This window comes from Microtus ochrogaster, chromosome 4, assembly GCF_000317375.1.
Source record: "Microtus ochrogaster isolate Prairie Vole_2 chromosome 4, MicOch1.0, whole genome shotgun sequence".
Lineage (NCBI taxonomy): Eukaryota > Metazoa > Chordata > Mammalia > Rodentia > Cricetidae > Microtus > Microtus ochrogaster.
In genome coordinates, this window is record NC_022011.1 from 32,517,863 (window position 1) to 32,531,218 (window position 13,356).

The 13,356-nt window shown below is 48.7% G+C and overlaps 1 protein-coding gene across 7 annotated transcripts in view; it reads right to left on the bottom strand.

Moving 5' to 3' along the window:
- Ttc13 (tetratricopeptide repeat domain 13) overlaps positions 1 to 13,356 on the bottom strand; it is a 54,362-nt gene that overhangs the window by 5,515 nt on the left and 35,491 nt on the right. For 3 of the 7 annotated variants that reach the window (XM_005345878.3, XM_026777282.1, XM_026777274.1), the window contains 8 exons: positions 11,512 to 11,668; positions 9,051 to 9,181; positions 8,191 to 8,323; positions 7,032 to 7,124; positions 4,892 to 4,975; positions 3,572 to 3,656; positions 1,491 to 1,597; positions 105 to 240 (listed from right to left, as the gene is read on the bottom strand). In XM_005345878.3, the coding sequence (XP_005345935.2) occupies positions 105 to 240; positions 1,491 to 1,597; positions 3,572 to 3,656; positions 4,892 to 4,975; positions 7,032 to 7,124; positions 8,191 to 8,323; positions 9,051 to 9,181; positions 11,512 to 11,668 (926 nt within the window). Of the gene's footprint in view, positions 1 to 104; positions 241 to 1,490; positions 1,601 to 3,571; positions 3,657 to 4,891; positions 4,976 to 7,031; positions 7,125 to 8,190; positions 8,324 to 9,050; positions 9,182 to 11,511; positions 11,669 to 13,356 lie in introns of all 7 variants that reach the window. The other 4 variants (XM_013346011.2, XM_005345876.3, XM_026777272.1 and 1 more) reach the window with 2 other exon arrangements.

Sequence of the window (13,356 nt, forward strand, 5' to 3'; positions counted from 1 at the left end):
TCTCTCTCTCTCTCTCTCTCTCTCTCTCTCTCTCTCTCCCCCCTCCTCCTTCCCCTCCCCCTCCCCAGGAATAGAAATAGAAAATGAGACACAGCAAACCCTACCCCGAATTCTGAGGAGAGGATCAGCACTTTTCCTTTCGCTGTCAGGTCTTTATAAAGGGCATCGATTTCCGCGTGGTACAGCTGTGTCCTCTCTTCTGTGGTTTGAGTCTCCACAGAAAACAGGATATTGCCAACCCTGTAAACATTAGCAGTACTGTCAAAGGCATGAATTAAACAGTCTGAACAGGAAACGGGGAAGTGGTGTGTGATGCGTGTGTGTGTGTGTGCGTGCGCGTGCTCACGGTGTCTGCTCAGCGTGCTGGGCTACTGAAACAGGTGTGCTCCAGGCTGTCATCACGCCCCAGCCACCCTGCCATAACCGGGAGCAGGTGTGGGAGGCTCACACACAGCTATTGCTGTGCAGCAACACTGCGGCTCTGTGAGGGTAAGCTCACGCAGCGTGGGTTATCACGGTGTCATCAGGAGAACCTTCTAGTTCTTCAGTCCTCTAGCAGGAAGAAGGGGGAGGTGTGCTTGGCCTGGGGACAATCAGAGCTGGGCAACAGTTCAAAAGGGAAGAGGATTGATAATCTGGAAGATTTGGGGAAAAGCTGAAAGTGTCATGAGAGGAGTGGCCTGAACGTCTGTCTGTCCTAACTAAATTCAGTGGGATGCACGCATGCAGTCACACAACAAGAAGTAGGAAGGGGTCTTGCTGGGAAGAAGGTTTTAGTGGCAATAGTTGAGGGATGATAATAAGGTAATAAGGTAATTATAATGATAAACAGGTATAAGGATTGAGAAAGACTAACACATAGGAATCTGTCAAAGAAAAAATACTTTTTAAAACGCTTCTAAATCAGCACGGCTGTGAAAAAAAACCATGCGGCTGTGAGGATAAGGACAGAAGAGGAGGTCACAAGTGACAATTGCAACCTCAGTTTTTCAAAGCTTTGCCTCTCTCTCTCTCTCTCTCTCTCTCTCTCTCTCTCTCTCTCTCTCTCTCTCCCCCTTTCTTTGTTTTTCAAGACAGGGTTTCTGAAGCTTTGGAGCCTGTCTTGGAACTCACTCTGTAGACCAGGCTAGCTTCAAACTCACGGGATCCAACTGTCTCTGCCTCCCGAGTGCTGGGATTAACGATGTGTGCCCCTACCACCCGGCTTCCTTCTACTTTCTTAATTTTGGCTATCTGTTCCTCCAAACTTTCCACTAAGACAGCACTACCCTTGCAATACACACACCAGCAATCCCTGCATGGCAGCCTGAACCTGCACAGATCCTTTTCTTCCTGCTGCTAGACAAGCTCTCCATAGCCTGTGAGCAGCCAGGTAGAGCTGTTGCAGGAACACAATGGGCTGTGCACTTGGCCAGGAAAGCTTCAGCCCCAGACGTTCATGGTGAGAACACAGGGCCCCAGCAGCCCACATCACACTTGAGCACACATACTTGTCTCCTGTGATAGTGATGGTGAAGCCGTCATATTCCTTTCCTTGATCTTTGAGGCTGGGAACTTTGGTGTTCACAGTGAACCCGTCCTTCGTTTTGGTGTTAAACTGCTTTCGAGGGGAAATAAAAATCTATATTAGTGGCAGCTCTGACACTACAACATGACGCTGTCACCTACAAACACGCTGGGCCATTCACAGCTACCCTGGGCTGCATATGTCTACAGGCTGCAGATAGACAGATCTAGTTCTGATCCGTCCTGTACCCTAACTCAGCCCTAGGTTTTTCTAAGGCACTCGAATTGAGAGACCATGTGCTCTCTCTTGGCAGGCAGTGACTAAGGAAACCTCTCCTCTCTTTAGGTGGAACACAAACCCCAGGAGCCCCAGTCTCAATTCCCACAAGCCTACAGAGTAGCAGAGACTCCAGCAGCAAGGTATAGGGTACCCCTACCAGCCAATATCTGGCTCACTGCGGCAGCTGCTCTGGGGTTGTTTCTCCTCCCAACTCAGCAGGCAGCAATCTTGCCTGCCAACAGAGCAGCAACGCCAGCAGCCCTACCCTGGAAAAGCACTCTGTGTTCCTGAAAGCGCAACCCCAGAAATGCAGCAAGCTACATATTTCCTGGACACTTTAAATGCATACAGACCAACCAACACATCCACAATCTGACTGAAAATGCTCCTACTCAAAGGACAGCCTACAGACAACACAACACGGGCAATGCTGCCACCGTCTGGCGAAGCGTTACGGGGCTTCCCTCAGTACACTCTGCTTTCTTTTCCACTATCTGTACAAGCAGATTTTGTCTTCCACCTGACATCTGCACAGGAAAGCAGCTAGGAAGCTGACCCACGGCAGCTTCTGGTTCTTCTCTATGGCGTGTCCTGCCACCCTCAGTCACGGGAGTAACTGCCATGATACCGAAGGTTAGTACAAGGCAGGTGGACTTCAAAAGCCAGCTGAGATCCTTCTTTCACTTGTCACAGCTAAGAATTTCCTCTTTAGCTTGCTCTCTCTCTTCACTTCTCTCTCTGTCTCTCTGTCTCTGTCTCTGTCTCTCTCTCTTTAGTGAGCTTTCAGTGGGACTGGCATCTTTCCCAGGTTCTGACTTTCTAAGAGAGGAGAGCATCTCATTTTCACTCTTTCAGAGTCTATTTCAAATTAAGGCAGACATAAAATTCATGCTGTTGCTGCTGGCCCAGCGTTAGGGATCAAGGGCAGGCCCAGTGTGCTCTACCATAATTCCCAGGGAGTCACCTCTGGGACCAAAGGAAGCTGGAGGTGCACACAGGAATTGCCCACCTTCAAGGCCACAGCTCAGTCTCGGTTCTGCAATCCAGACAACTCTGCCCCCCTGCTATGCTGCAGGCTCTCCCTGCAGACACTTGGCAGGGCAACAGGACCCCTCCACCCCTGCATTGGGCACCTCCTCCTCTTCTACAGCTGCTGACCACCTGTCCTATGGGACCATGAACACTCTCCAAGGAAGCTGGGGGAAATGGGGTTCCTCGACGGTTCTCTTCTTTCAGGAATCAGTCTAACTGTAGCGGTCCTGGGCTCCCACGTGTGGAAGGGCAACCATGAAGCCCTGCATTGAGGCCACAAGTCCAGTTTCAGTGCATCTATTCTTAAGCCCCTTTTGTTTCCTGAGCCAACTGCTTCCTCAAAAATCTGTTCTGGCTGAGTCTGGTTCAGCACTGCACTTGATTTTGGTTACTGTTTATGTTGGGATTTCGGATGACATCCTTCATAAATTTCAAAACAGCACAATATTAAAATATGTGCTTTGCTTTCTCTCTACGTTGCTTGTCTTCTCTCATCTAATTCCTCCTGAGATATTTTCTTTTAGTTTATTTATGTGTAAGTATGTTTCATCTGCATGTATGTCTATGTATCTTGAATGCCTGGTGCCTGGGTCAGAAGAGGGAGTCAGATCCCCTGGAACTGAATTAACAAGACAGTTTGAGTCACCACATGAGTGTTGGGAATTGAACCCAGGTCCTGGACAAAAAAAGCCAGTGCTCTTAAATGCTAGGTCATTGTTCCAGTCCCATCTGGGACTCGAATGATAAACTTACCTTCATAATTGGAAGAAGGTCTTCTACTTTATGTACCTTTTCCAGAGCTTCTCTGACTTCCAACAAGCCCTTTGGATTATTTGCTCTTGAAGAGAGAGGGGGAGAGCAGAAGGGAGGAGGCAATGGAGATTAGTGTAAAAATACGACAAGTGGATCTCATTTAAATTTTAAACAACTGTTCCTAAGGACCAATAGCTCGGTGCTACAGCAGCTCAACGCTGTAGGCCTGAACAGCCTGGGGCTCCTCACTGACAGGATCGTCCACGCAGATCAATGATACATCTGAGAAAACTGTCAGAAGTGTCCAGACCTTCCTCCTGCTTGGCATCCCCCTAAGCAACACAGCACTGGCTGAGTGTTGGTATCATAGGACGTTCAGATGATCTGGAGCACGTGGGAGCTTTGTGTGAATGTCACTGTGTAAATACCATTTAATGGAAGGGTCCTGAGCACTCAGAGATCTCAAAACCCACTGCCAGGCATAAACAGTATCCAAACTGGGCAGTAGCAAGATAAGTCAATCCTAGCTAACAGGTGCTGAGCTAGAGATGAGAACAAATCAGAGGAAAAGCAGCACAGTCAGCATGGCCGGCAGCCTTCACATACATCCGACATATGTGTGTAGATGTGAGGCTGCAGATGAAAATAGAGATCAGAGAAAACAGCACGGTCGGCATGGCCGGCAGCCTTCACATACATCCGACATACGTGTGTAGATGTGTGCTGCACATGGAGGAGATCAGAGAAAATGGCCGGCAGCCTTCACATACACCCCACATTCGTGTGCAGGTGTGGGGCTGCAGATAAGAATGGAGAAGATGAGAGAAAACAGCGCGGTCGGCATGGCCGGCAGCCTTCACATTCACCCCACATACGTATGCAGGTGTGGAGCTGCACATGAGATCAGAGAAAACAGCACGGTCGGCATGGCCGGCAGCCATCACATACACCCCGTGTACAGGCACAGGTTTCTTAGCAAACCCTGACTGTCCTGTTCCAAGTCTGCAGTAGGAAGTATGTGTGGCTCAAATCAAAGCACCCTGCTGGGTTCCACGTTGTCCTCAGACCAGGCTGGTGATTTCACCACTCAGAACTGAAGTCCCCAACAGACAGAGGCTTGGCAGGCAGCTGGGACTAACAGTGCTGAGTGTCAGGCTAAAAGCCTCCGAAGCCATCACACAGATGCAGGCAGGTGACGGAATTTAAACTTCTGAGCTAGACTGTTTATCTGCCAGGGGCTCAGCTTTCAAATTTCACAAATATGCATACAAAAGACGTATGGAATCAATCTTTTACATTGAAGGGGGATCAAAGGCTTACCCGTGGTAAACAAGAATTCTATCTTTAATAAAATGAAGTATTTTCTCAAAATATTCCAGGTATCTCATATTAATCACCTGACCCCTGTGAGGTAAAAAAAATTAAAATGATAAAATTAAACATCATTTTACAAAGGCATGTAAATATCAGTTAATTCTGAAAACAAGGAGCTGAGACCAGTGTGGCAGAGTATAAGAAAGCTAGCCCCGTCTGAGCAGGAAGCCTGGGCTCCTGGAGCCTGTCCTGGAAGAAAGGGTCCAGGACTTAGTTCCTTCACGGGGGAAGGAAAACCCTCCGCTTAAATGGAGTTCAGAGCTGACGGCAACTACGTTAGGTGGACACGCCATCTCTGGCTCTCTGTATGGCGGTCTGCACATCTGCCGCTGCCTCTCCTTCTCTCCAGCAGTCTTCCTTCCCTCACTGTAAACACCACAGTCCTCGCATTCCCGCCCCATTTTTTCCTTCCTTTACATGTTCTAGAAGGTGTTCATGTCTAGCAACAGCTGAGTCTGAGTCCCGCTGCTCCAGGAACACCATCCTGATGCTCATAGCACCCGCATGCCAACGTTCCGGCTCAAGTAGGACTTCTCTCCCCACTAGAGCGCTTCAGTCTCCAACCCCCCACTATCTTACTTGTTACTCCCAGGCTGACAGGCCATGGCCTAAGCTAGAGACTGAAGGAATTCCTCTGAAGCTACTTTACCAGGCACTGCTGAGCCACTACAGAATTCCCGGCAGCGCCACAAAGCGCCTGCAGTTCCCCTCCAGCCCTGCAGGGGTCGCATGGGTCTGCACCTCTTATGCTTGTTCTCAGACCTCAAACCCTTTCCTTTGTTCTCAGTCTGCTGCTCCCTCACAAATCTTTTCAGTCACTGCTGCCACCACGGCCCTTCACATGTACACACCTGTCCTTGTTGTTTCTCTGCTCACCACCCATGAACGGCTCACCACGTTCCAACCTCCATCCCCGAGACTCCCTGGAAGGCACAGCTACAATAGATGGCTATCGTAGGCAGCTATATTAGATGGGTCACAGCTTCCTGCCACGCTGAGCTCATCAGTGGGCTGGTGTACGACCCCATTCTCTCTCTTGGGACAGTTCTGGCATGGCTACTGGCTACACTGGGAGTCCTTTTCTGTGTCCATCAAATCCTGACACGGGGCCTGTGACTCAGGCACCACCCAGCAAGAACACAGGAAGACATGGTGGCCTCAGTTACAATTCACCTAAATCTAGTTAAGAGAATCACAAATCATTCTGTGAGAAATAGAGAGGAGGCAATTACAAGGGGGAAAGATGACTTCTGGAAATTAAAAAGATAAGTATAAAAAAGACATTTACACTAAACCTAAATTTAAATGTCAAATGTTAGGCAGAGTAACATTTTCTTGATCCAGGTTTCTGGAGTTAGAAGTATTTTAGAAATGATACAGTATTAAAAGTGCCAATTTTATCTAAAGTCACGCTTACTAAACGGCAGGCAAACCAAGAGCATCCCTGAAGTGGGTCTGTTCAGTATGTGTTCATGCCTGTTGTCAGGGTAGCTAAGCCCATAAAGGAAGGAAAGGCAACTATTCACCCAGGTACCTAACTGCAGGGCTCAGGACAATACAGAGACTGTCACAAGGGAGCAACCACAGCGACTGACCCTTAGCGCTCAGGGTGGAGCTGGGGGATCCCCGGACACAGCAGACCCATGAGGATACTATGGTGACCTTTAGCGCTCAGGGTGGAGCAGGGGGTTCCCGGACACACCAGACCCATGAGGATACTATGGTGACCCTTAGCGCTCAGGGTGGAGCCGGGGGTTCCCGGACACACCAGACCCATGAGGATACTATGGCAAATACTGAATTCTCCATCTAATCACTTCCTAAGCTGTTTCATGACTTTTTGAAAACTGACACCCCAGTCCCTAATTTGTGAATCCACCCTTCAGCAATCTTCTACATGTGGAGGTGCATGGCATGCATTGCTTGTCTGCAGCTGGAACAGCAGAAAGGGATTCATGAAACTTGTGGGTGTAGAGCTACCGTGGTGTGTTCCCTATCAAGGCCATCAAGGCACATCTCATATTGCTGCACTCCTACACCAACAGGAACGAGGCACGAAAGGTTCCCACCTGATTAAGGTTCCCACCTGATTAAGTTGATATGGTTGTTGAAACCTCTGCTGAGACTTCGTGCTGGCATCTGATCCAGCCACAGTACAGGCTGGTCTGGATCAGCAATCCTGTGAAACAGAGCTCATGAGGGCTGAGACCTTACCCACAGTACAGGCTGGTCTGGATCAGCGATCCTGTGAAACAGAGCTCATGAGGGCTGAGACCTTACCCACCGCTTCCAGGATAAACCAAAGATGGCTCTCTGCAAAAGTGAGGAAGGAGCCCTTACTGGCTCCAACTTCTAAAAAGAGTACACAGACCAGCACACTCTGATGCAGTCTGGCCACACCAGTGAGAAGCCAGCAAAGGCTGATGAGCTGTAATGGCTGGTCTAAACTGTCAACTTGATGTGCGTTATATCATCTTAGGAAACATACTAGATTCCAGAGAGATTAACTGATGGGGGATGACCTGCCCGACGTCCAACTGGTACCATTCCATGGGCAGGGACCCACACTCAGCACGGAGAAAGTGAGCCACCTGCTGTCACGCCTCCCACCATGATGGAAGCGTTGAGCCTAGACAAACCCTCCCTCTCCCTCTCTCTCTTCCCCCCCCCCAAGAACCGGGCTGGCCTCAAACTCAGAGATCCACCTGCCTCTGCCTCCCGAGTGCTGGGACTAAAGGCGTGCACCACTACTGCCCAGTCCCTTTCTCTCTTACGTTGCTTTCTGGCTGGGGTCTTCTCACAATGAGAGAAGGAGCTAATATACTGGGCAGGTACAGGAGTGCTAGAAATCCAGAGGTGGCCTGGAGCGTAGGGGACAGGCACAGGTGAGGAAGGGTGCTCCAGACCCCATCTGAAACACGGTGCTCATACAATCCGCACTCCTGTTTCATGAACACGAGCTGAGTGTGTTCAGAGAATGAAGGTAAAGTGATTTCTGACAAACTTTAGGAGAAAAGAACTTGCTACTTTAACTTATAGGGCCCAATTTTGTCAGCAAAGTGTGGATTCAAACCTCTCGGTGAGAAAAAACACATGGTCTGCCCAGGAGCACTCCATGATCTGATGGGAGCACTCTTTGGTTAGACGGGAGCACTCTGGTCAGACGGGAGCACTCTGGTCTGATGGGAGCACTCTATGGTCTGACAGGAGCACTCTTTGCTGCTTTTCACTCGCCCACTAGTTACCTTCTCCACTTCACGGCAATGTCGAACATGTCCCTCCACTGCATCAACCTTGTCTTTCCATTCATGCGAACCTTCGAATTGGTCCAGGTACGATGTACAGCCTGCATGACTTCCAGTGCTGCCAAGCCCATGGCTAAGGGAAGTAAATATTAAGACAGTTCACCAGAACCCTTTCCAAGGGGCCAGTCCTCATCTTTTCTCTCAAGCCCTGGTGATCACACAAAGAACCAGAAGTCTTGTGAAACAGCAAGACTGAGCTTCTGGTGTCCTACTCAAATGAAGGTGAGCTGTTGGCCCACATTGCCTCCTACAGAAACAAGAGAGCCTTAAGTTCCTCCTCCCTTCTGTAGGAAGGAGACAACTGCCCTGGATCAGGAACCTGACTTTCAGTAACGGCTGGAGAGCCAGGCTCCAAATCTACACGGCAGCCAGAGCCCAGAGCCCAGCTGGAGCAGCAGCATCCTCCAGAGCCCAGAGCCCAGCTGGAGCAGCAGCATCCTCCAGAGCCCAGAGCCCAGCTGGAGCAGCAGCGTCCTCCAGAGCCCAGAGCCCAGCTGGAGCAGCAGTGTCCTCCAGAGCCCAGAGCCCAGCTGGAGCAGCAGTGTCCTCCAGAGCCCAGAACCCAGCTGGAGCAGCAGCATCCTCCAGAGCCCAGAACCCAGCTGGTGCAGCAGTGGCCTCCAGAGCCCAGAATCCAGCTGGAGCAGCAGTGGCCTCCAGCTCACTGTGAACTACTGCCCATTTCCGCTCTGGCCACATGGAGAGATAAGTACGCACAATAACTAACAACTTCTGAAGAAAGACAGCATGGCCGGACGACCCTGTTCCTGGGCCAGAATAAGTCCATTTCTAGAGAATACCTCTGTGTATCCGCTTGTTGGGCAGGAAACCGGGTGTTTCATACTGCATCAGTGAGCCCAGGCGGTCAGCTACACAGATCAGCTCCTGGACTTCAGGCTTGTAGCCCTCGAAGTTCTGATGCAGCACATCCCTGCAAGAAGCACCAGGAATGTGATAAGGATGCAGCAGATGCCTACACCATTCCCCTACTGGAGCTCAGCCAAGACACACACAGCACCAGGCAGTTCTCCCAGCTCCACAGCCCGGCACACGCAGTCTTTCCATGCTACTACCACATGTAAGGTGGTACACCAGTAAGGGGCGTAGGTGGGGTCCAAGGCCCTCTTCTCAGCATCTGCTCCATGAACTTTTCTGGATACACAGAATGCGGTGCCTTTTCCAACAAGTGGTCAAACCTGGCCCAACAATGACTTTGAACTGATGCTTGTTCCACTGTCATTTATTGCAGTTATCAAAGATGTGAACTGACTTCAGCCCATTTTCCTTTTCTTCCCCCTGTGCTGGGTAGTTTATGTCAATGTGACACAAGCTAAAGTCATCTGAGAGGAGGAACTCTCAGTTAAGAAAATACCTCCATAAGACTGGACTGCAGGCAAGCCTGTAGAATATTTTCTTATTTGGTGAGTTATGGGGGAGGGTCCAGACACTTTTGGGTGAGGTCACCCCTGGGCTGGTGGTGCTGGGTTCTGTAAGAAAGCAGGCTAAACAAGCCAAGGAAGCAAGTCAGTAAGCAGCACCCTCCACGGCCTCTGTATCAGCTCCTGCCTCCAGGTTCCTGCCCTGATTTCTTTTGATGATTTAAAAAATGCACCGGGCAGCCGGGCGGTGGTGGCGCACGCCTTCAATCCCAGCACTCGGGAGGCAGAGGCAGGCGGATCTCTGTGAGTTCGAGGCCAGCTTGGTCTACAAGAGCTAGCTAGTTCCAGGACAGAAACCAAAAGCTATGGAGAAACCCTGTTTCGAAAATATTAAAAAAAAAAAAAAAAAAAAAAAAGCAAGCACCGGGCAGTGGTGGGGCATGCCTTTACTCCCTGCACTCAGTAGACAGAAGCAGGAGGAACTCTGTGAGTTCGAGGCCAGTCTGGTCTTCAGAGCTAGTTCCAAGACAGCCAGGGCTATACAGAGAAACCTTGTCTGAAGAAAACAAAGAAACAACAACAACAAAGCCAACTGTAGACTTATGTGCTTAATTAACTTTAGAAAATTCTCGGCCACAGTTCTTTCAAACACTGCTGCTTCCCCGTTTTCCTTACATTCCAGGCGTGCTGGCTCCTCCAGGCCCTCCGTGTCCCCTCCCTCTCATATCCTCTGAACCCTACTCTGCTTGTCACTTCCTTCCAGCTGAGCTTTTTCCTCGCAGTCACCTGTCTTCCTGCTTAGCCCATTATTGAAGTCTTTACTTCAGTGAAGTATCTTCTAACCCTAAAACTTGCCTTTCATTTTAAAAACCCATCTGACTCATCAGAGTCTCTTGTTTCTTCTTCATGCTGACAGCTCATTTTATTGAGTTATTTTCTGTCTGTATTCACAACTTTGCTGTGTGAAGTCCTTAAGGTCCAAGCTTTCCAGCTGCTCCTTCACTGACTCAAACATGTGGTGTGGGGAGTCGTGAGGTTTGGATTTCATTCCCATGGTCTTATTTGAGAGACTAGGGGGGCCCATGAGAAATGGGTATAGCTTTCTTCCTAGGAGGAGCTTGCAGTTATGCCTGCGGAGTTCCTAGAATGCCTCCAGCACAGGGTCCCATTAACTCCTAAAAGGTTTCCCTCACTCCACTGCAGGGCGGGTGGGCACACTATCCGGATGCTTCCCTCCCATGAAAGCTCACCCCCTCCTTGTAAAGAGAAGAGAAATATCAAACTGCAGTGATTTCTCAACTCTAAGGCACTGCTGGATGTTTGGGAACTATTCTCTACTCTGCCCTGTTCTGCGCTGATGGCCCTTTAGCACATCTGCATTTGCCCACTGCAGCAGCGGCTGCCCAGCAGTGTAACTTTAACCTGTGTTCCTCAGCTGGCCCTGAACCTGAGCTTCCCAGCCCTGCCTCACTGGGATTATAACTGCACTACTGCACCTAGCTAAGCTTTCAAATTGCAAAAATTTGTTTTGCCAGCAACTAGCAAAAAATAATGCTTATTAAAGATTGCCTGTAGGCCTCCATGGATCTAAAGGGTAAAGGTTGCACAAAATGAGGGCAGAAAGTCAGGCTAGCAGGAGAAGCAACCTCTGTAAGAAAGTTTCAAGGTACCTTATCAACTAAGAGAAACAGCTGGTGGCATACAAACTGCAAAAAGAAATTAATAGAACATGGGCAAGAGTCATCTATTGATGAAGAAAGCTGAGCACTCAGTGGGATCCTGAGTCTGAGGTCGCCCAGAGGAACGCACACAAGAGCCAATCCCTGCAAACAAAGGGGAGCTCCAAGCTGGGTTCCGGAAAGCCACACCACACAGCACTTACTTGATGTGAGGCTGCAGGCCTGGCTGCTCTTCGTAGCCATCTATGAGAAAAGGCAGGTTCTTGGCCCAGTGGTCCTTGAAGCTGCCCGGTAGATCCGTGTCAATGTTATATTCCGTCAGGGGGGTATCAAGGTGTGCGTGCAGATATCGAGAATATTCTGTAGATAGGAAAGGAGCTGCCAAACTCAGATACTACCGAGGAAGCCCTTGTGAGAGCAAGCCACCACATGAATGCTTTGAACAGTGCTGCCATTAATGTAGGAATTCTGAAAGACGGCTACAGGACTGCAGAAGCCTGCTACTGACTTGAAGCACAAGGATCAGGTCTATGTCAGTCTGCTGGGGTCTTCTTTGACCACATCTTAAATACTTTTCCACGAAGAGAGCCAAAGAGCTTACTGTTCTGTCTCAGAGCCTGAACTCCAAGGGAAGTACCAGCCTGAGCCTGGGGCTCTGCCAGCTCTGATGGACCAGGAGCTGACAGCTGCAGTCTCTACAGAGATGTGCAGGAAGGAACGTGACGGGTGTATTAGCCCCATGTGCAGGAAGGAACATGACGGGTGTGCTTAGCCCCATCAGGTGCCACTCTCGTACCAGCTCCGCTGAGCCAGGAGGAGTGCGAAGGGCAAGCTGACCAAGAAATGGACCCTGGGCTGTTGATACTTGATTCAGTTTTTAGAAACTTCAGTATGCTTGGGACAACATGCATGTATCACTCTATTTTTCTTCAACTATAATGTCTATGAAGTTCAAATTCTAATCAAGTATGGCTAATAAAAGATTAGCATTCAAACTGAAATGTCCTATGATTGCAAAATACATCTCAGACATTAAAGACCTAGAGTAAAAATCATGGAATGTAAATTTTTAAAAAGATTTTGATTATTTTAAAAACTGTGTATGTGCATGTGCATGCATATGAGCATGTATGTGCACTGTGCATGCGTGTGTATCTGAATGTGGATATATTCATGAGTGCAGGTGCCCTTGGCGAACAGATGTTGGATCCTCCTCCAGGATCAGTACAAGCGGCTCTGAGTTGCCACGTGTGGTTGCTGGGATCCACACTTGGGTCCTCTTAACCAGTGAGCCATCTCCCCATCCCCAAACCATAGCATCCCTAAAGAGGCCAGTAATGGTGGCTTATGCATGTAAAGGCTGAGACAGGAGGATCACCATGAGTTCTAAGCCAGCTTGGGCTACAAGTATGGATGCTACCTCAGAAAGACCAAAAAATTAATTTAAAAAAGTCTAATGAATAGTTTTCTATTAATTTTATCTTGAATTAAAATTTTAGATACACTGAATAAAATGAAATATATCATTAAAATTAACTCCACCCACTTGTTCTTTCAATTCTTTTAAATATTTTTTCATTTTTACCTATTTGAGGGTTGGCATGTGTGTGCTATAGTATGTGTGTGCAAGTCTGAGGACAATCTGTGGGATTCAATTTTTTTCTTTCCAACAGGTGGGTCCTGGGGATTGAACTCAGGTCGACAGGCTTGGTGGCAACTGTCTTTACCCACTGAACCATCTTGCAAGTCTTTTGCTTTTATGTTTTAATATGGCTATTACTAACTTAAAATTATATACATGGATTGCATCTTTTTTCTATTTTACAATAATGTTCTCAAGGGCTAATGAAAATAAAGGCAAAATATGTGGTTATGAGACACCAAAAAACCTTCCTAAATAAGTAGGAAAATAATGTATGTGCATGCTGGAAGATACACGTATGTGCATACTGGAAGATACACGTGTGTGCAGGCTGAAAGATGCACGTGTGTGCAGGCTGGAAGATACACGTGTGTGCAGGCTGGAAGATGCACGTGTGTGCAGGCTG